The 24,251-nt window shown below is 34.6% G+C and overlaps 1 protein-coding gene across 2 annotated transcripts in view; it reads left to right on the top strand.

Moving 5' to 3' along the window:
• Nucleotides 1-24,251, top strand: part of DPYD (dihydropyrimidine dehydrogenase) — an 809,798-nt gene that overhangs the window by 545,287 nt on the left and 240,260 nt on the right. For both annotated transcript variants that reach the window (XM_059926787.1, XM_059926794.1), the window contains exon 16: nt 49-132. In XM_059926787.1, the coding sequence (XP_059782770.1) occupies nt 49-132 (84 nt within the window). The remainder of the gene's footprint in view (nt 1-48; nt 133-24,251) is intronic.

The following is a 24,251-nucleotide window of genomic DNA, read 5'->3' as shown; positions in this document are numbered from 1 at the left end:
ACGAATAAAGCTTTGCCTTTACTTTCATTTTCCTTCCACATCTTAAAGGCTTCTGGAGCAGATGCCCTGGAGTTAAATTTATCGTGTCCACATGGCATGGGAGAAAGAGGAATGGGCCTGGCTTGCGGGCAGGTAAGGACCTCAACGGCTGCCATTATGTATGTCTGTGTGACAGAACAGGCCCTGTACGGATAGTTACTATACCTTAGGCAGGAAGATGGGAGGATCAGATGAGTGGCTTGAGACTTCCAGGTCTGCATTGTTTAAATATTTAGTGCTTAAAAGGTGGAAAATGGGAGAAGTTGAAATTACAGCAACTGTTTAGGTTTATTGAGGAAAATATCACATTATGTGCTTGACAGGAGGTAATATCATAACAAATAGTTTTTAAAAGCACTGAAGCAGAATTAGCTGATTTCAAATGCAATGTTCTTTATTCATTCCTGATGCTGATCCAGTTTCCCTGGAGCAATATACTGTACAAAATGCATTGTTCGTAGTGATTTTGTAGTAAATGGGGCACAGCACAAATTGCATTTTACATTTTTTAGCATATGATCATTATTCCCTAACTGTGTTTTGGGAGTTGCAAAAAGTACTTTAATGCTATTTTTATTTTTGGATACAATAAATGGAAACTTCATGCTAAAATACTTTCAAAAACCTAATGAATAAAATGTGGAAATATATGTTAATATGTAGAAAATATTGCATCTTTGTGTAACTAGATACAGTGTTATACTTTAAGGAACAATGTAAAAGCTTAATGCTAAAAAGGGGAGTATTTTGCATCTAATTTAGCTTTTAAGCCCAGAGGGAAATGATGTGAATTAAATAATACAAAATGTTGTAATTTATGACAAATTTCCTAGTCCTAGAAAGTTTAGTTTTATTTCCACATCTGACACAGGGCCTTGTACATAGTAGGTGCTCAATTCTTCAGTTCTGTTTTTTCAAGTCATAGAATTATTTGAATTAAACTCAGAGGCCAGAGGCCCTTAACTTGGGCAGAAATTTCTGCTTATTCAAATGAACATAGGTTGCTCTTTTCATATTAGCATTCAGGGAGGATTTTTAAAGTACCTTGTAAATATTTAATTAACATTCAGAATAGATTTGTGACTTAGGAAGAAACCATTCTTTTATGGCAGCAGGAAAGGATGGCCTAGTCAAATGTTGTTCAAGTACATTCTCTATTCCACTCACAACAGATTATCCAGAAGTGTGGTAATAGAACGAGCCTCAGAATTACCTGTAGAGGAAAAATACCGTTATATTAAATCATAACTTTTATAAGTCATATGATCAGGCAGCAGTCAGTGTGTCAAGATGTGTAACTTCGTTAAAATGAGGAAGGTTCCTAAAAGGACACCTGGAGCAGGGCCTGAGGGAGTCGAGTTTCTCTCTTTACCCCTTTCCCAGTGTCTGAAACTTAGAACCAAAATATCTTTTAGTTACATGGATTAAAACAGCTATGGAAAATTTAAATCTATTGACTAATTTTTAAAAGAAAGATGTATTTTAATATATATTCCTTGCCACAAATATGACAATTGTTTTGAAAATGTTGCCCAGCTTTGAGTTTATTTTTTAGAGTAGACTTTTGCTCTGGGAACACCTCTAAACTTACCCAGCTGTTAAGTGTCTTAGGTGTATCCTCTCCAGAAAGTTATTTAGCCACACAAATTTTCTCACAGCCTTTGGCTGAATGAAGATGCAAGTGCTAAAATTTTGCAGTCAGTTATCATTAAGATTTCTAAAACTCATGGAAAACATATGTTCCAAAAACCATTATATCTTAGACTAGAGGAAACCTAGAACCATTTCCATTTCACTTGTTAGTTATAATCTCTAAAACTATAACCAATTCTTTCTGTTAGCCAAGTTTAGAAATTTCCTTTTGAATTATATCCTCAAATTATATAATAGGAAAATAAAGCTAATTTAATCATTTTGTTCCAACATAATTTAAATGATTACTCTGCCTCGGGACACATGAATGATCAATATTTTAAATAGCAGGAAGGAAGAATATTAGTGCATTGAAAAAAAAATCTTTACTATAACTCTGAATTTTTAGAGTGGGCACAAAACCATCTGGGGCTTATTCGTCTCTTCTTTTATTTCCTTTTTTCCTTTCTCTGCCTCCTGTTCCCATTGGCTCTTCTTCCCTCCCTAAGGTTCATAGTTTTAAACACTTGCAAGTTGGTGGGATGGGGAATTTGTACTCAGTGTAGAGGGACTGAGGAGCCATTCCAATTCATTTTTCCCATCACAGTGTGATCCTGAATCCCATCTGCTGACAGCTCCCTTTGTGCCAAGCACAGACCTGTGTGTATCGCCAGAGCCTGATAAATGTTTGCTTCATGAATGAAACAAACTGACCTTAATTCCATGGCTAGAATATTTATCCATTGGAAACACTCTCTTGTACTGTCCACATTTCTGGTGTTTCTAGAAACAATAGTGATTTTAGCTCCTTAAGATGAGGTAAGGTATCATAATACAGTATATTTTCCTCTCTAAACATCTGTTTTATTCTCCTTTATCTCAAATATTTTCTTGCAAATATCAAATAAGTGAAAAATACTGCCTTTGTACCTAAGTGCTTTTAAATTAGCTGTATATATTTAAACATATACATATATATTTAAACTCTTTATGTTTCCATAAGTGACTAAAAATTGTGAAATATATGAATAGAAAAGGCTCTAACTTTTACAGCACAGAGACATCATATACATTTATGGAATTTATAGAAATAAATAATATCTCAAGCTGACCTTGGGAATTTGAATTGTATATTCCCTGCATGGTGAAACTTCATACAAAATCTTAAACACTTAGCATGACACTTTCTAAGTGTTTAAAGGCAGTCTCATTCTTTATTCTTTCCATCAACCATCTGTGTCACCTTGATCAAGCCACTTACTCTTCTAAAGCATCAGTTTCCATCTCTATAACATGGAATTTGAACTAGATGATCTCTAAATCCCCTCCAGCTTTAATGTTCTTTAACTGCTAACATTATAGGCAGCAGGCTAACATGAAATTTTTTAATCTACCCATAAAGAGCATTGGTAAAGCAAGAACAACTAAAGAAATAAATGCATATCATGTTGTTCTTTTTAAAAACATTAACATTTTCCCTGGCCTGCATAAAAGTCAACGTTTTACTTATTGCTCAAGTAAAGGTGAAAATGTGCTCTAGTTTGGGTTGTGTATACTCCAAAGAATCAGAGTTATATTACATGAAAATTTTTTCTGTCTTCTTCCTTTTGCTCATAACAATCCTCTGAAGTAGGATGAGTTATCATCCCATTTAACAAATCAAAAAATAAGAAACAAAAAAACCTGAGCTTCCATGTTTCCCAGGTCACAAAGCTGGTCAGTGGCCCCTGGGGCCTGAGCTTTAATTAGCATGTAAGCCTGAATATAGGAAAGGCACAGAGAACAGTTCCTAATAAATCAGTACTTGAATATGAGCATAAATACTATTGTTATTAATTTAAAATTAAGTGCAGGACTAAGTCAGCTCTAAAGTCACAAACAAACCTGAACCTACTATTTAGGTGTTCTGTCTCTTGGGAATAAGGAAGCTTCTCTGATGTCTTGACATTCAAATTTAAAGTTGTCTACATGCAATCTGTGTAAACCAATTTCCTGTGGCAGCATATTACTTTATAAAGGTACTTGAACTACAATAAATTCTGTAAAGTCCAGATGAAATGGCACCTCTTTGAGGTCTTCTCCTTTTCTGAAATGCTAAGTGTTCATAGGGCATTGAGTGAATATTCCTCTTTTGTCCTTTTAGAATTATACTGAATATTTTTACTTCCACCCTGTAGAACCTCCTAACCTAGATTCACATAGAAGCTGAATAGACCTTGAGTAACTTTCTACTGTTGTTGTGGTTGTTTTGTTTTTGAAATTATTACCAACATTTTAAAAACAGGTGGCTGGACAAAAAAATTCTACTTCTTATGTCTCTTGCAATAAGGAAGATATGGCCACACTTGGTCTGCACTGCCATGCAGCAATGAGGAACTAGAGCTTAATTAGGCTCCTTTAACAACATATCTGGTACATGTAAACAGCAGCAAACATTTGACCAAGGATAAGTGCTCATTCGCAACATGGATTTGATCAGTATGTGCCTGTCTGGTTCAACCTTTAAGTATTGAAACCAAGCCTTCCCAGCATTTTTGCTAATCCTCTGGGTTCCTGACATTGAAGATTCTCTAGGCTGCCTTCTTCAGCCAGGAGTGCCTTTAATTCTTAGACCCTCCATCAGCTACCGAAAGAAAAATAGTTGGTGGGGGGGGGGGGCGTGGGGTATGGGATAAGCTGCCTTGTCTTCCTACCTTCCTATTTTATCTTCCACATAGCAAAAAAGGAGAGCAAGAGGAAACATGCTCCACAGGACTTTAAAATACTGGTTACGTAATCCCCATGATTTTTTTGTCCTTGCCATCAGAAAGCATACATTTTTAAAGTCTTTTCTTGAGTTACTTTTCACACCAGCTGTTTCCTTCTTTGCCTTGAGTCAATGATGTGGCATAGACTCCCAGAACTGAGAGGAACCTTGAAGATTTCCCAGTTCAGCCTCCTTATTTAGAGGACAGGAATTGGGGACTGGGAAGTGATCTAAATAACCTTAGCCTGAGGTAACCAACTAACAAGACTCAGAGCCTGTGATGCCCTTGTCATTGACCCCCATCCGGTGTTCTGTCCAGTATTTTCTACTTTGTCATTTGGGTGTAACCAAATCTCTAGTCAACTGAATAAGTCAGTCAATTGCCCTGGAAACTTCTTACTCCGTACCTTTTTGAATACTATTATTCCCTCCGCCTGGAATTCGTATCTTTTCAACTGAAATTATTCAAATAAAAATCACCTGTCTAATTCTATTTCAAATGACATCTAATTCATTAATTGGGTATGTTTTATCAATCAAACAAATTTTCCATGAGAAAGGAAAAATAATATTTTATATATGAACAGGTTAAAGATAGAAACTAGGTACATACTCTCATTTCAGTCTATGGTGACCTAGAGATTGAATCACTGTCAATGAATTTGGATTTCTTTACCTAACAGTTCTAAGAGGCTACAGAGGTGTTATTTATCTGGCCCTTGGAGGATTCTCATTGTTCAGTGTTTTGGATGCCATGGTTAGGCCTTCATTGTGGGTATGATTGCTAAATAGTGCACAACTAGCTTGGTAACAATTCCTTTGGATGGAAAATTCCAAAATGCTAGTATGTAATTGGAGAGAAGACTACTCTAGCTTTACAGGCAAAGCAGAGTCCTGAATAAAGATGGCGGTGCCACCATCATCACCTGCTATGTCTTTCTATCTCACAGCCCCCTCCATTTATTTACATACATTCTCTGCATAGAATTTCCGAACACTGGATTATTCAACTAAAACAGTCTTAACATTAATTTTCTCATCAGGAAATACATATACAGTCCTGCTTTTTATGATGATTTAGCTAAGCAAAACAAACTAGTTTACAAGTGGTAAATCTTAAAATGTTCAGTGATCTTAAATAATTGTTGAGTTATATTAAGGTCACCTAAAGCAACACTTTGATATTTCCCTCATGATCTGTTCTGTGTCCAAATTTAATTTACATAAACTCTGTATTTTTATTAAAAAAAAGAGAGAAAGGGTTTGCTTCTGTTAAAACATGCCAACGTTTTTCATAAAACACAGATTATTGTTCTTGCCCTTGCCAGACAGCAGATGTCTGTCACCAGGAAGAGAATCCAGAACTAAGTGTGAGGACCACATTGCCCCAGATGTGCTAGCACTTCCCTTAGGAAGTAAAACCTTTTTCCAGCGGCTGGGCTAACAGACCCTCTCTCTCATACGCAATACAAGGTCTAGGGAACAATGACCACAGCCCTGCCTCAATCTGGTCCCCATTGAATGTCTGCGGAGGGGACAGTATAAAGATACCTCTTTTAAAGCCAAAACAGCTGACAAGTGATAGCACCTCCTGTATTTCCCAGAGGGGTGAAATGCAGGAACTCAAGAGTATGAGAAATCTTAAAGGTTAGAGAAAGAAATGTGGGAGCCCCACCAGTGGTAAAATACAACAAACTCAAGTCCCAGTGACCTCTCTGACATCTCTTGGGGGAATCTAAGGTGAGGCTTACTGCTGAGTTAAATTTTCTTTTTGATACTGATTAGGTATGTGCCCACGAGACCTCCTCTGTTTAAGGTTCTTGATTCTTCCCATCCCTTCTGACTCTAGCCCCTCTAAGAAACATGGGTGTCAAAGTGTTGCTTTGTCCTGAATGTGGTGTTTAACTTTGCTCTAATCAACATGGACGAATGTAAGTTCGGGCTAGGAAGTTGTTCTTGAGGTCTATGAGCTGACTGGCTAAACGTGGGCTAGGCTAGGTTAGCCTCAGTGGGTTGAGCCCCTGAGACGTCACAGGTTTGGAAATCATTGCACTGTAAAATAACCTCATTCCTGCAAGACAGACAAGAAACGGGTGCATGGTATAAGCTTCTGCAAAAGCGACTGAAATCTGATATTACCCAAATACATTTTACTATCCTGCCTTCTTTTATTTTTCCTTTTGGCGGTATAATTTTGGAAGTGCTTTAAAATAAATTATCAACTTGGTTATGAGAAAGAGTATCTCTGATTAAAAAGAAATATTTGCTTTACACTATATTATGTTGCCTAATTTTTTATTTGATTTTAATTCCCAGACATTCGCATAGACATGGGTGCTTGGATTAGTAGACAACTACAGGAGATCTGTAAGAGGCATTTACAGAACTGCCAATATTTTGCCTTAAGCTGGTTCTCTATGGGGTTTTCAATTTTAGTTATTAATGTTGGTTAATGATATAAAAATGATCCCTGTCTTTTAAAAATAATAAATTTTAGTAGAAAGCAACACCCTTTAAGTCTAACTGAGATACTAGTTCTAGATCAGGAAGTGTCATTGTTTTTATCTAGAATAACAATCATTGGTCTGTCAGTTAAAATATATATATATATATATATATATATATATATACATACATATATATATATATATATATGTATATTTAGTACAAATAGGTGGACCACCCGGTGAATGGTTGCAGGAAAAACATCTAAATATGTATTTTCAAACTTAATGTGGTTTTTACTACACTCATCATGTTATATTCCTGAAATAAAGCAGCAATAGCATTTCAAATTGTTTTAAAATCACTCTCAAATGATCACATCACAGTGAATATGAGAGTTTTCTATATGTCTGTTGACTATAGCACAAAGATGAACCAAAAATATGTTTGACCTAAAGAGAGAGATGTGGGAATGAGGTGGGGAGAGGCTATGATCTTAGTCTATGATATCATGCAGTGTGTATACCATAATGTCACACCAGAATAAATAGGTATCAGCAGTGCAGAATAGAAACAAAGTTGGAAACCAAAATTACTAAGATAGAAATATTGGCAATGGAATGGCGGGTCCAGTCATGGGATCCAACTAGCCTAGAATATTTGAAAGAACTGGCAAATAGGACTTGAGTCCTGCATTAAAAGGGACAAAAGACCCAGGAGTAAAAGGACACTGCATTTTGGGCTAGAATGCAAGATTGGACCAGAAAACTAATAAGAACTCAGGAGCTAACAGACTCAGAGGCAGCAGAGTTCAAGATAAGGCAAGAGGGAGGATAATGAATAAGGCAAATCAAGGGAAGGCGTAAGAGGCACTACTTTTAAGAAGACCGTAAAATTAAGGCAACTTCTACTTCAGAGAGAAAGTTTTTACACATTTTTCGCTGGGGTAGAAGTAATCTTTTCAAGTACAATAAGTTTAAGGCTTCCAGCTGGGAGTAGGTGACCAATGTTAGGAAGGAGGCACATGGGTTTATTTGACTATAGAAGAAAATATTGCCCCTCCCCCCCCCAGAAAAGTAAGTCAAAGAAAATAGATTTATCAAACTCATAGCATTTTACAGCCTAGGAGTACTGACTCAAAATTGAAATTTCTATGGCTTTTGTTACCATCGTCTGGCAGTCACATTCCCAGGGAACTATTACATCCCCCATCCCCTGAAACACACGAGGTGGTCCTTATGGGGAATCACGGATTTTACACAAACATGAAGTCTGTCTTGATGTTGATTACATTGCAGAAATCTTAATGACAGTCATGTTTGGAGCTAACATTGTTTTTGTTCTTTCAAAAAAAAGTCAATTTATCAAGTAGCAATATGATTAATTAATACATACTCTGAAAAAAATGTTTTGTTTAAAGAGATACCAATTTAAAGCATGACTGTCAATTTTAGCCACTTTGAGATGTCTTAAATATCTTTGGTTCTTTCCTCGTATTACTTGCTATTTATTTTTTCTAGAATTGATAGATTGGGTGTTTATTCTTCCCTCCCTATCTGTTGTTCCTGGGTGTATTCAGCTTTAAAAGTCCTCATAGGTCAAAGGTAACTGCAAAGTCAGTTACATTTAATGTATGTTAATCACTCATCAAAAAAGAGAATGCAGATTTTTTTCTCTTATTTGTAAAATTTCTAGTCCTCTATCAAATGAGATTTCTGTTGCCAGTTTTCCATTGCCAGCACATTTCTTGTCTTGACTACACAAGAGGTTGTATGGCATTCCACTCCTGTTTTTTCTATAACTATGTTTTGCCTAATATGGGAGAACTTGGTATATGAAGGACAGTTAGCTCCCTTCACGTCTAGTGTCTGTTCTCTATTCCTCTTTCCTGTGTTCACTCTTGATTCTCCTTCTATGTTCTATCACCTAGGTCTCAAACTTTTAGAGACTAGCCTTTTTATCTAGGAGAAATAGATTCTAGAGACCCTATTTTGCACTCCCCAGATCATCATATATTTCTCTACTTTCATTCATTCAACAAATATTTAGAGTATCTACCATGTACCAAGAATTGTGTGAAATGCTAAGAATATAATGATGAGCAAAATTAGACATGTTCTCTGTCCTCATGTAGCTTTCCATTTAGTAAAGTAGAGAGATATTGGATGAATAACCCCACAAACAGTAAAGTATGACTGGCATAGTAACCATGAAGCAGTGGTCCAGGATACTTGAAGAGCATGTAGTATGAAGTTTCTGGGCTACTCTGAAAGGTCAAGGAAGGATAACTTAAGGAAGTGATATTTGATCTGATAACTGAAATATTTAGAGGATTTTTAACTAAGTGAAATGATTGGGGTGGGTTAGAGCATTCCAGGCAGTGGAAACAACATGAGCAAAAGCCTTGTGGCTGAAACACCTCCTGTTGAAGGGCAAGAAATAAGAATGGGGTACTTAGAGCAGATGTGTGTGGCGCAAGACAGTATTGGAGAGGAAAATATAGGTCATGCTGTCTAAGACCCCATAACCAGGCCTTGTTAAGCATTTTGATCTTATCCAAACAGCAGTGGAAAGCTAGTAAAGGGTTTATTGAATATGTGTGTGCATATGTGCATGTGCATGTGTTTGGTGAGTGGAACGGTGACAATGGTGGGGATGATAGGATTATATTTTCATTTTGAGAGAATAGAATAGAGGAGCATGAGAATGGACTTGAGAAGACCAGCTGAAATCTCTTGCAGAAAGTAATTCAAGTAAAAAATATCAATGGTTTGTAGCTTAGACGAGGAAAATGATGGTAGAGATGGAGAAATGGATATGCCAAAGGTAAGGAGTATATTGAACAGCAATTGAGGATGAATTGGATATGGGTTTTAAGGAAGAAACAAGTGGAAAGATAGTTCTTAGCTTTCTGTCTTCTGCAGATGGAGGAATTATGGTATTATAAACTAAGATAGGTATATTAGCTTATGTAACTGATGGTACAAGGTTGAAGTTGACTTCATGATTGTATGGATCCAGGAAAACAGATGATGCCTTCAGCATTCACACTCTCTCCAGCTTTCTCGTCTTTGTTCCATGGTGTAGTGAATGACTCATTCTTACCCACAACAGATAAACATTCTTTATCCGTCTGTTGACCTAGCCTCAGACAAATCCATGGTTTATAATCCCAACTATCAGGGGATCTTTACTTTTCCAATCTTGGACCATGCACTGATATCTGTGATTCTGATATTTTCAATATACTTTCTCCAATCCTTATCACTAAGCTCTTATTAAAAACTTTCCTCTAAATGGAGCCATCCTTATTTTAAACAAAAACTTACATATATAAAATTTTGAATATTATATATATTAGATATTCACTCTCTCTATAGAAATGATAGATTTAGGGTAAAGTGAAATAGAGTTTTCCCAATAGATAGTAAATAAGGAATTATATTTTTGAGGTGGCTACAAAGAAAGTTACCATGATATATATATATGTGTATATATATATAATAAATATATATATATATACACCAAGATAATAAATTCATGAAGAGTTTTTATGAACAATAGAAATTGAGCTTATTCACTTAGTGCCCATATTATTCTAGGCAATTTGCTAGGTCTTTCTATACATGGGATCACATCCACTCCTCAATCAACTTTGAGGTAGAAGATAGAACATTATCTATATTACAGACAAAGGAACTATGGCTAGAGTGACTTGCTCTACATTGAACCCCCAAGATTAATGTTATTCTGACACATGCTATGTTCAGTAAATATTTTTTGGACAGATTAATAAAGGTATGAATGAATGAGTGAATGAATGAATGAGTGGATGAATTAAGCCTTCATACAAAGTGTTTTTTTGTGCCATTTGCATTGAGAAGATCTGGAGCAGCACATTATTTTCTCCTGTCTCCATGCCCACCACCTAATGGCAGACAGTTCTGGATTACAAATGCCTCCTGAATGTCCCCTCACACTTTATTTGAGAGCAGGTTCCATCACTGACACCTGCCAGGCTCTGATTCAAGGTCTAACTCATGTAATCCTCACCACAACTCTATGGCATATGTACTATTATTAATTCCCACTGTACAGAGGGGAGGGTCCAGAGACTGAAAGTGTAAGTAATGTGGCAGAGTCACATAGCAAGTAAACAGCAGCATCAGGATCCAAATCCTGGGCATCTGAATCATGAACCTCTGCTCCCAACCTCAGGCACTAGTGCCCCTCAAAAAAGAATTTTAAAGAAGTAATCCCTGGCTTTACTAATCATAGAAATGGATACATATCTTAATGATGCATCTCTCTTTGAAGATAGTGCTGTTTGTGGAAGTAATGAAAACTCTTCTATATAAATACTACTGAAAAGGCCATGCTCCTGAAAATGATGGGTAAAAATAATTTGAATGATCTTTATTTTTATGTCATATTTATTTTTTCTGTATCCAAGTTCATTTCTAAAAAGAAGCCCTAACAGTTCTTTTTTAAATCTCCAGACGTGATTAAAATACAGTGCAATTTTACAGCCATGAATGTTCATTTTCAAGTACTGTTTTTATTCTAAAAATCCATTTTTTGTTGTTGTTGTTTCAATTTAACATCATCCCTCCCCTAGAGGAGGCAATATGTGATATTGGGCATTCAGAATCTACTCCTGATAGATGGTGATTATTCAGGAGAAGCTGAAGAGGGGTGAAAAAACTCCCACAGAGGTGCCCCAGAGTTAATTCGCCCTTTCTTCACAGGGTAGAGAGCACTAAATATGCAGAGCACCATCCTGACCATAAGTGGTTCTGTCCTCGCTGGCCATTCCACAGCCCTACCCCTCTACAAAGGGTGGATCATTAAGCCATCCAACGGTGGGGAGTATTTTCATATAGCTGTTGCCCTTTAGAACAGCCTGGCAGCGAGTGACCATAATAAATTATGCACTGTTCTCTGAGGCTGTGACACAATGCACTGGTGGAACAGCAGGGGTGATAGAAAATCCATTATTTGAAATTTTTGTTTCTTTTTCTTACTAGATTCCATGCTGCTCTTTTCCTGTCATCTTGATCCTTTTTTTCATATCTATTGTTTTGAGGGTTTTGTGTCTGACAGTTCTTTTCTACTGCTGGTTTTGTCCTTTTTGTTATGTTGTTTCTGCCTTCGTGGGCTCCCCCACCTCCTTTTCTTGGTCTTGTATGTCGTGAGCCTCGTTCTTTTCTGTCACACAGTCATTTGCTTTACTTTTCTTTCTCTTTCTGCCTTATTGTCTCATATAACACAAAAACAAATTCTCTTTTTGTTGGCATTCTTTTACATGGTATTATGTGGTTGTCATTTTCCCTTCAGGATAGGTGCACTTTACTGTATGTGATATTCGTTTTGGTTCCAAGAATCCTACACACACGTCCACAGGAGTGCCAAGGCTGATGACAATAAAAAACAATCAAAGCAATCAGTAAGAATTGTTCTTTGAGAACAGTGCAGACCTATTTCTTCCCTGTAGATCAATTCACATAGAATCTGTATGTTTTTGTTCCTAATTTTCTGGATTATTCAGGGTTTTCATCTTTTTCCAAAAGTAGGTCTGTTATTCCAAAGTGGCGATTATGTTGACACTATTCCTGGCAAATCTACCTATTTGCTTTTACTTCATTGTTTCTCTATTGATGAACACAGCCTGAAAAGATAGTCTGGTAGTTGAAACATCCATTCATTCAATTAATTAATTAGTTATTAATTGAGCAACTATTATGTGGCAGGAATTGTGCAGGTGTTGAGGATACTGGATACCATCAGCTTTGTTTTGCATTTTTGCATTCTTTAATTAGTCATGTCCCTTATTCCCAATTTCTTTCCTCTTTCTGTGGACACCTCATATTGCTGTCTGTTTTTCTGCCTTCTCCATTTTCTCTTCCTTGATCCTTTTGGACCTAGCACTCCTATTCTTTATTTAGATTTATTTACAGAGAATTTCTGATTTTCTTCCTAAATTGGATTAGAAAGCTCAAATTTCCTTGGCAGTGAATATCCGAGAATATGCCAGATTCTTCAATCTCATTTTTGAGTTGCATTTAAAGACAAACATACACAGTATCCTCACCTCTGGTATGATTATGGATTTTTGTAATATTTGCGGTAGCTGAATTTAATTGTATTAATATGTATACTTATTAAATATTAGTGTAATTAAATAAAAATCTATAATTAAACTCTTCCTTTTGTAGCATTTAGTTCCTTGTTCCTTTTAAATGTTTTCCCCTCTGCTTTTATTTGGTTGTTTATTTTCTCTTTCTGTAAAATTACTATCTTCTAATTTGGTTTCTCCTGAATCACGTTTGGTTTTCTGTTTCTATCTCTACTGTATTTTTATATTTTCATTCTCTATTTTTTTTACTTTATTGTATTCCAGGGTTATTGCTGTTTTTATTTTTTTTGTACTTGATATTTTAAATAAGAATTGCTTTAGTAGCTCAGAAAAGCTAGTTTATTGTTTTTTGCCACTTAAATGATTTTCTTCTATCTCTATAATCATTTTCTTTATATTTTTCATCTCTCCACTCTTCCTCATGTCTCCAAATTTCTAGTTAAGTGTTTCCTTCATTTTGTGGTTTCTTTTTCTCTTTTCTTGCCACTTTGAATTCTGCCCCTTAACTTTTTCCTATATCAGTTTTTTGTTGTTTTTTTTTAAAGAAACACTGGTCCCTTTAATATCATTTTACAAATGCCGTTGGAACAACTTCTCTTATTTTTACTAATTGGCCTTCAGAGTAAACTGTCAAACTTGTAATATAGTGCATTTTATGCACCCAAAAGAATAAGTCAGTTGTCCTGTCAGCTTCCAGATGCAGTAAAATGCTCGTGTTATTTTCTCATATATTTCACACTTCCATTTTTAATATTGTCTTTCTTAGTTGGGAGAAGAGGGAGGAACATATATAAAGAGCTATGAAGATGTTGTAAAAGTGAAAGGGAGATAATAAACTGAAAGTAAATAAGCAAATGTGGTAACTAGGACACTTGCATCCTTAAAGGATGCCATGGGGGAAATATTTTTGGTGACAAGATAGAAGATGAGAAGTTCAGGAAACCTCCCACAGATTTGTTTCTAAAAGCAGGGCTTTGGTAGCTGATTCCACCAAACAAAACTGACTTTTGTATTAGGTGAACCCAGTTCACCCTCTGTAGTTTTATTCATCCCATTACTAAATGGCTCAGCCTTGACTAGGCATCACTCCTGTTTTGTGTACCTTTGACATGATGTCCTAATTTTTAAAAGTCAATAGTATCAATCTCTTTTGAATCTCCTATTGCATTTTTATCAACCAGATTCCACTTATGATATAAACCATTGACTAAATGATAACATTTTTAAAATCAGCATATAAAACAATCCAAAAGGGCTTCCCTGGTGGCACAGGGCTTGAGAATCTGCCTGCTAATGCAGGGGACACGGGTTCGAACCCTGGTTCTGGGAGGATCCCACATGCCGCGGAGCAGCTGGGCTTGTGAGCCACAATTACTGAGCCTGCACGTCTGGAGCCTGTGCTCCGCAACAAGAGAGGCCGCGATAATGAGAGGTCCGCGCACCGCGATGAAGAGTGGCCCCCACTTGCCGCAACTAGAGAAAGCCCTCGCACAGAAAGGAAGACCCAACACAGCCCAAATAAATAAATAAATAAATAGAAACCCTTCTTTAAAAAAAAAGGAGCTGCATTTAAAAAAAAGTAAAAATTGGAAAAAAAAAAAAAAACACAATCCAAAAATTACATCATATGTTTTCTCCTGATTTTGTGACTTATAGCACCATCAATAATTGAAGTTCAGTTATTCCTGTGCCTTCCTGGACTGGTGTCAGTCTTAATATAAAACCTGTCATCTTTAAAAAAAAAAAAAAAAAAACTCTCCAAAATTAAACTATTAATTTACCAGTTAGTTTATTTGGCTGACTCCTGTACCCAAACTTTCAGATCACCTCGAATTTGTTCAAATGGAATAGTTACCTACAAAAGGTATCCAGTCTTATATGTAGATTAGTAAATATAAAATTGGCATGGGCAACACACATTCTGGTATAAGTTGTGAACATAAAAATAGAGAAAGCAGGTAAATTTAGAGGGCTATATTATTATTTTTTAAATGTTTGTATACAGTGCTACACTTCAGATTAGGAAGCTGTTTAAGTAACATATTTTGGGCTAAATCTTATGACTTGAATATTTAATTTCTTCCTTCTCACCACCAATACCCCAGTCAGTATTATAATACAGTTTAATTTACTTTGTTAAAAAGGAGGTTTTGATTTCCTCATGACTCCCTTTCTTCTGTGGTCCCCTTCCCTGTCATTTCTACCTCTCTCTCCTGCTCTGAAGAGGAGCAGTCCCAGGTCTGAGACTACTTTCATCTCACAAGATTTAAAAAAAAAAAAAAAAAATTCTCATGGTTTACTTTCTTTTATTTATTTAATTGTATTTTTCTTCTTTTTCTGCTTACTTAGCATTTTTCTTGTTTGAATGTGTCTTATGGTTTCTGATTCTCATAGAATCATCACTAATTTTTTGATAAGAATTTGTAGGATTGGCTTACATTGCTAGCAACAAATAGCTCTTGTTTTTTTGAGAGTTTATTATATGCCGGGAAATGTGTCAACATTTTACATAGATTATATTATTTAATCCTCAAACAACCCTCTGAGCTAGTGTTACCATGTTCCTGATTTTTGCAGACAAAGGAATAGAAGCATAGAAAGGTTAAGCAATTTGTCCAAAATCCTGCAGCCAAGACATGGCCAAGCCAGGCCTCAGAGTCAGGATGTGTGACTACAGGCCTGTACAATTCACCACTACTCCATAGCTCCTCTTCTAAAGTGATGCCACGTTATATTAATTTGTTTTTAATCTTGATGTTAGAATAAGCGATTTCCTCGTTGTATCTTTCTTCATCATTAAATCTGATGAGAGCAGAACTATATCTATATGGGAGGTTTGAATCCTGTGGTGTTGACATCTTGATCCATATGCTCCTTAGCATATTTTCTTGGCTCCTTTCTGCCCACCGACCACATGAGATTAGTTTATGCATGAAAGTGACTTTTGTCCTACCTCCATTTCTAAAGTAAGTATTTTCTAAGGGCAGGTCTATATCACATTCCTTTTCATATCCTCCTCATTGCCTTGTACCTTAATGGTTTCCAGATAAAGGGTCAAAATTATAAACCCTGCTTTCAGTGCTCATCTTACAGCAGATGAGTCTTCTCACAGTACAGGAGAAAAGAAGGCAAGGCATCATCCTTCCTTCAATGTAGGCCAAAGAGAGAAGTCTCAGAGTCCTTCCTAAGTGGTCTGTTTTGCAAGAATGTCATTCAGCTTTACACATTTTTATTTTCTTCGTTTACTGGAATTGAGTACAAAAGAGGAAGCAGGATAACTTGGCTAAGCAGTTAACTTTATAGAATCCAAGAATCTCATATACTTGAAAAGGTTTCGTAGAATTTTTAATAAATACTTCCAAAGAGCTTATGTTTTTATTTCGAATTACAATTCTACAACATTTAATCCCTTGTTATTGCTTTGTCAGACTTTTAATTGAATTATTCAAAACATGAAACAAAAGGAAAGAGTTGTAGATAGCACAGTAATATTAGCAGAATTACCAGAGTGCTGAGAATTATTAAAGAGGACATTATGTTTGTTAATCGGGCATTTAATTTTACTTCTGTTTATTGATGGAAAACATCCTCTTGGAAAGGATTTTTTCAAAAACCTTAATTGTGACAATACTGTCTTAACATCCATGAATATACTGTACAACCAAAAACTATTTGAAACCTAATTAGTCAAAAAGACTCATAATTTTCATTTTAACTATAGAATGGCTGACCAACATTACAGTCAGATCGGTCTTTTGTGCATAGGAAAAAGCAGCCCTTCCAAAACTAGCTTCAAAAAATGGGAAGTGTTTGGAGAAAAAATTTTAAAGTATTACAGACTATAGCAAAAAAAGGAATACCCCCCTCTCAACTCATTTTATAAGGCAGATATAACCTTGATATTGAAAGGTCAGTGTGAGAAATTGCAGGCTAATCTCACTCATGAGCATTGATACAAAATACCAGACAAAATATTAACATGTTGAATCCCACAATGCATAAAAAATGTGAATATAGCATGACACTTGGGGCTTACCTCAATAAAGCAAGGTTGGTTTAACCAAAAAAGAAAAAAATTAATTAAGGTAAATCATCACATAAACAGTTAAAAGGGAAAAAATTCATATGATCATCTCAATAGCTACAGAAAAAATGTTTGATAAAATTCAATATCTATTCATAATTTTAAAACCATCTTAGAAAACTATGAATAGGAATGAATTTCCTTAAAGTGATCTAACATGTTTACAAAATAATTGCAATATATATTACAAAATAATTGCAATATTTATTATTTTTGTAATAATATATATTGCAAACTTAATGGTAAGCATTTCTTTAAGATCAGTAGTGAAACAAGGATACCTGCTATTTGCATATCTGTCCTACATTGTACTAGATATAAAATGTCAATGCAGTAAGACTAATTAATTTTATATTATAAAATCAATTTATAATAAAATAAAAGTAGAAAAATTTTAAAATATAAGGATTAAAAAATTAGATGATATATATCTTCTGATTATCTATAGTGAAATTCTAAACTAATCCACTGATAAATTATTAGAATTAAAAAGATTTTAGAAAGTTTCTAGGGAAAAAATCAATATGCAAACATCAATTCATTTCTATACACTAGCTACACCAAGTTAGGAATGTATTTTTTTAAACTATACACTACTGTTGCATTCAAAATATAAATAAATAGATTTAATCTAACAAAAGATGTATATAATCATTTTGTAGAAAATTAAAAAAATTTTTATTGAAAGACATTTTAAAAAGATGTAAAAAATGGATAATATCAACTTCAGGAATTAGATATTGCTATATAAAGATTTTCATTTTTTTCCAGGTAGATCTCTATGTTTATTGCAAACACAATCAAAATCCCAGCAAAATTATTTCATTGAAATTGACCAACTGAGTCTAAAGTTTATATGGATGACAAAAAAAGAAAAATAGCCAAGGCATTCAATAATAATAATAATAACAAAGATCCATATAGCATTTATTCTGTTCTAAACATTGTTTTAAGCACTTAATATACATTGAGTTGGCCTTAACCACTATCAAAAATTCTTATAAAGCTATAGCTCTTAGGATAGTGGTTTTGGCACAGGTTTAGATATTCGAGCAAAGTTACAGTATAGAGAATTCATGAAAAAAACCCAAGCACATATGGAAGCTTGATTTAAGTGAGCTGTAATTGCAAACCAGTGCAAAAATATTGAATTACGAACAAAATGGTACTAGGACAATTGTTAGCAATACACAAAAATCAAATACATGTAGTTAAAGACTTAAATGTGATAGGCAAAAAACATTTACTAAAAACTTTAGAAAACAATGTTGAAGAATGTGTTATTGACCTCATGATCTGGAAGCTCTCTTTAAACAGGCAGAAAAAGCACAAATCATAAAAGAAAAGATTGATATCAAAAGATACCATGAGGAGAGTGAAAAGGCAAGATACAAACTGGGAGTAAACATTTGTTCTACAAACAATTGACAGAGGAGTAAAATTTAGAATGTATGCATTTCTTCAAATTTACAAGAAAAAGACAACTCAATAGAAAAATGGGCAAAAGAATTGAACAGCCGCTTAAGAGATAACATAAAAACTATAAACAACCAAACACCCATCCACAATAAAAAAGATAGAAAAATCTGTAATGTAGTTATATAGTGAAATACTATACAGCAATAAAAAAGATTGGTACACAGCTACATGCAAAAACATAAATGAATCCTAGGAATTTGATATTGAGCTAAAAAAGAAAGTTGCAGAAGAATAAGTAAGAAAGAATATAATTCCATGTATATATAATGGCTTGGCCAAAAAGTTCACTCGGGATTTTGTAACATCTTACAGAAAAACCTGAACAACTTTTTGGCCAACCCAATAATATAAAATCATTTAATATTAAATTATATGTTTTTTAGGGATGTAAATGTATATGGTAAAACTAATTTTAAAAAAGCAAGGAAATGAGAAACACAAGTATTTTTATGTAAAAAAATATATTTTATAAATATTCTTTTGTATTTATTCTATTCAGATTGTCATACTGAGTGCAGTAAGTCAGAGAAAGAGAAATATGTCACTTATATGAGGAATCTTAAAAAAAATGATACAAATGAATTTATTTACAAAACAGAAACAGACTCACAGACTTAGAGAATGAACTTACAGTTACAGGTGGGGAGGGAAGGGTGGAAGGGAGGGAGAGTTAGGGAGTTTGGAATTGACATGTACACATTGCTATATTTAAAATGGATAACAACAAGGGCCTACTGTATAGCACAGGGAACTCTGCTCGGTATTATGTAACAACCTAATTGGGAAAAGAATTTGAAAAAAAGCAGATACATTTATATGTATAACTGAATCACTTTGTTGTACAACTGAAACTAACACAACATTGTTAATCAACTATACTCCAATATAAAATAAAAAGTAAAAACAAACAAAAAGACAAATAATGAAAAAAATCCCTACGTTCAAAATCCCTGCAATGGGAAAAAAGTCTTGGGAAAAATAATTCACAGAACACCAATCCAAGTGCAAATGACTTCACTGCTGCTTTTGTACTTCCATTAGGCAGGTTGCATAGTCACTAAGAGCACAGATCACAAAACTGGATTACTGGATTCAGTCTGTATGCATACAATATGTTATATAAAGCAACTGCCTTTGCATTCAATTCCTCTTCTGTAAAATGGATTAATAATAGTATTCATCCTATAGAGTTGTAGTGAAGATTAAAATACATGTAAATATTTAGAAGAATAGAGTCTGCTTGCGTATGTAATTGCAATTAAGATTCTTGTCACTTTTCTTCCTGCTGTTTTCTACTTAGCAACTAAAAGGCATTTTCTTGCATTCCCACAGTTATCATGATCCAGTACAGGATATGAGTTATGAGAGGAAGCTGATTGAGCAGCTCGGCTTTGATTCAACTTTAATTTTGAGTTGTGAATGAACATTAAAAGTATAGAAAAATGCCAAGGCTATGTCGTTGAGTGAATAGAAGAGGTGACATAACAGAGTGGACACAATTATTCCATCTCATCATTCATGCTACTGACAAAACATATGCCAGAAATATTCCTCTCTGTGTGGGTAGCAACATGGACAGCTTTAATCTTGTTTTCGCCTGTATGTATTTTCTAAAGTGAGCATGCCTTATCCATATAAGCAGGGAGAAAAGAACATTAGAAAAAAAGATTTCTAGCCAATTAAGAAGAAGAGAAACAACCCAATAAAAAATGGATCGTCAGTTCAAAGAAGCAGAACTGCAAATGGCCAGTAAACATGAAAAGATAGCCAACTCAGTAGGTCAGCGTGGAAATGCAAATTAAGGCAACACAGACACTAAATTTTTCATCAGTTAAATTGGCAAAGAGTGATAACCTTCTGTGCTGTTGTGGATGTGGGGGAAGCAGTCACTCTCACATTTTGCTAATGGGGAAGTAAATCGTACCACACTTTGAGAAAGTGTTATGCTGAATCTGAGTAAATTTCAGGGCATGAACTTTTAGGCCCAGTAATCCAGTTCTAGAAATCTATCCTATAAAAATCTTAGCACATGCATAAACATGTTGAAAATAGTTCAGTGCAGCACTATTTGTAAAAACACAAAAACTGGAAACAACTTAAATGTTCATCTTTAAGGGACTGGCACATCCATACAACAGGATACTCTGCCATTATTAAAAAGAACGAGGTAGGTCTGTATGTTTTAATCAGGGGGAAGAAGTGAACATGTCACAGATATCAATGTATGTGGTGTGTGTGTGTGTGTAAACATATATATGTATATACATATATATAGAGAGAGAACAAAGCAAACGATTAAATTATTGTTAAATAACAATAATACATAAGTGTATATATAGATAGGCCTATATAAACATAGGGTAAAAAAATGAAAAGAACACACACTAATGTTCCTAGTGGTTAGAAACTCTGGGATTGGGAAGGGAGAAGTTTTCTTTCTTCTTTTATACAATTATATAGGAACAATTGTTAATTCTTGGGTGTTTTAAAATTTCAGTCAGGTTTTAAAAGGATATTATTATGTTTGAGTGCACAGGATAGGATCCTGTAGTTAAAATAATTTCACTACCACTGTTGTTATTAAGCTATGAAATGCTATTGCATGACATTAAGTCAGGCCCAATGTTTATTCTATTCAAAGAATAAACCAGGTTTATTTGGAAATATATTGCTTCACTTCCAAAATTCCTTAGAATGATTACTAACAACCACAGGTTTACTTTTAGGAGGAGTCTCATTTTTTTTTAGAAATAATGATCTACAATAAATTATCCTAAACTCATTTACTTGATCTAGGATTCCTGTCTATGAAATAGTCCAAAAATGACTAGTTTCCATCTAAGGAGAATTATAATTTGATAGTGCTATATAACTATTTAATGATACTATATCAATAAATAATAATTAAAATTATTGGAATAATATTTTTAAAATAAGGTACTTGTTAAAATTTTTACAGTGGACACAGCACATGAATCTTTATTTACCATTCATAAATAGGATAAATAGGTAGTGAGTCATGATATAAATATAAGCAACTTGAAATTGTAAAGACTTGTAGACTTTTAAAATTTGCCATTGCTTTTGTGAAGATTTATAATATCTTACCAGCTATTTTTTGCCTATTTATTATAGTAAAAGGACTTTATTCTTTCACACCTACCCATGAGAGAAAGCCATCTGTAGCTTCAGCACTCATATATTAAAGAAGTTGTATGCTTTCCTTTAAAATTCCTCATGGAAGACATAAACTTAATCAAACCTTTCTCCCCTCTAGCTGGTAACCTCTGCATGAACTAAGGGACTGAAATATTGTTTAATCATGCTACATACCACTTTTTACAGTTATGAGAAACATTATTTTGCTGCAATAGAAGCAACAAAGCAAAATGTTTTTACTCTGCGCAAAGAGAAATATATTTTTAAATTATTTATTATTTTAAATGGCTTGATTTCTTATAAAACTACATTTTCCTTTTCTGTATTTCAAATATTACTTTTGGGAGAAAGGCACATTTTAAAAGGGTGATAATATACGTGTAATCTGTGGAACACAGACCCTCATACTGACTTGTGACCCAGAAAGGAACAACGTGCTAATTTCAGTTGGCAATCTTTACTTGATTCCTTCAGTCCAAACTCAACTATTATTAACCTTTGTTTGTGACAATTGAAGAGAATAATGGTTGAATTTGGGGCCTTTAATGTCACATGGAAATCAATAGCTGTAAATGGTAGTTGCCACAGTTCTAACTGATCTGTCACATTCGAACAAAAGAAGGTCTTTCTCGGTTCATAGAAGATAGCTGAGACAATTAAACACACACACACACACACACACACACACACACAGGAATCTCAGAAGACCTTTATAACATTAAGGAAATGCACTGATTCTCAGTATTTTTTATAAGGCTTTTTTTTAAGTTGTTTGGTGTTATCTTTGGTTGTTGTTGTTTTTTGTTGTTGTTGTTTTTGGAGGTGGTTTTCTTCACTTCTTTAACAGTGTTTATTAAATACCTGAAACTGTAAGTCAAATACAGGGGGTAGCAGACTTCATCCAGACCTCAAAAACTGGTCTCTGTCATAAAAATAAATTGAATTGTCCTTCTTAGAGTGTTGATGACAGTGAGTGGTGGGGTGCTAATGATAAGCCCCTTCATGAGCTGGCAAGGGCAGAAATTACAAAGGCTGCTAAATAAAAACAACTCAAGCCCCTTAGAGCAGGGCTCTGCCTCCTCCTGACAAGCCCCTTATCATGACTTCAACTCCCAACACAAATCCCTCTTAGACTTCTGCACATTCATTGGTGTTCAACTTTCGGCGCTCGGTTTTGACCTTGTCTTTACCTTTCTTACTTTTCTGGACATTTTGTGGATGAAAATTAAGGGATTTCAGTTCATGTTCCCACACATGACTTTGAGAAGCACTTGTGCCCAGTCTGAACCTAATACTGGTTAAAATCAGCTGGACATTGATTAATTCCATTAAGAACATAAGTTCACGTCTGCTTAGCATTATTAAGTTGTATGAAGTAATAAAAATGTTTCAGTGCTTTATCAGAAAGAAAAAGCTTTGGTAATTTTTTTTTTTCCCCATAGAATAATAACAGGTCTCCAAGTTTTATTAAGGCATAATATGAAAAATTCTTATTCACTGAAATGCCATTCTAACCATCCTTTGAAAAATTAAATTAGTTGTTCTTGGAAGTAGAAACTAGAAAGATTCACTACTACAAGAATATAGGAGATTAAAAAGAGGAGAGTAGACAAGATCATGTTTTTAACTTGCCTTTAGCAAAAGTACAATTTTTTTCTAAGCTTATAATTTTATAAGATGATTTTTCAGACTTAACATTTCTTAAAATTATTAGTTTAAGGACTCCATGACTTTTTTAAAAAACTATACTTCTCAGAAATAAATTCATTTACTCAAGCAGAACATAATAAGTTTCTGAGAGGCCTTTTTTCTACTTTATTTCTTCCTACTAGAGCATGAGATTCCAAACTTTGTCAAATCGGCTACCTGGAACAAAAATCAGTAGTGTGCTGTTAAACTAGCTCTATGGAAAATGAACCCCTGATCTGTAGCATTTGTGGTTTCTGTGGTATAAATGCTCCCACTATGGCCAGTTTCAAGCTACACCTGATGTCACTGAATATAGAGTTGGCTCCAGCCCACCACTGGAATAGTTAGGCTTCATCTGTGAAAGACTTAGTTCTGCAGCCGCTATGAGTACTACTAGAACACTGACAACAGAAAAAGATGTGCCAATCTTTATCAAGGAGTGAAACACAGAGTGATAAAGTGGCTGACCAAGAAACCAGCTGTTCTTATCAGATCATCATGCTTATCTGCTTTGAGATAAAGGAAATGAGAACCATTAACTTTGTAGGTAAAACAGAAAAGTCTTTAAGGTAAATTTCACCTTTTTAAATTCTAAGCCAAAAAACTCAAAATGTTTATTTTTAATGATGTAGTCTGTGTTCAGTGAAAGAATTTAGAAACTTGAAAATTCCATGGGTTCCTAAGTATACTCTATGCTCAACAAATTTTTTTTTTCTTAAATTATGCTATTCTGGGGAAGAAAAGGAAGGTTCATGAGAAAAGTCTAAACTTGTCAAGCCTTGTGCATATGGATATAAATCTGAGGATCTCTGCATTAATTTAGGGCCTTTGTAATTCAACAT

Source organism: Balaenoptera ricei, chromosome 1, assembly GCF_028023285.1.
Source record: "Balaenoptera ricei isolate mBalRic1 chromosome 1, mBalRic1.hap2, whole genome shotgun sequence".
In the NCBI taxonomy this organism is placed as follows: domain Eukaryota; kingdom Metazoa; phylum Chordata; class Mammalia; order Artiodactyla; family Balaenopteridae; genus Balaenoptera; species Balaenoptera ricei.
Note: the sequence above shows the minus strand (reverse complement) of the source record. Positions and strands in the feature narration are given on the sequence as shown.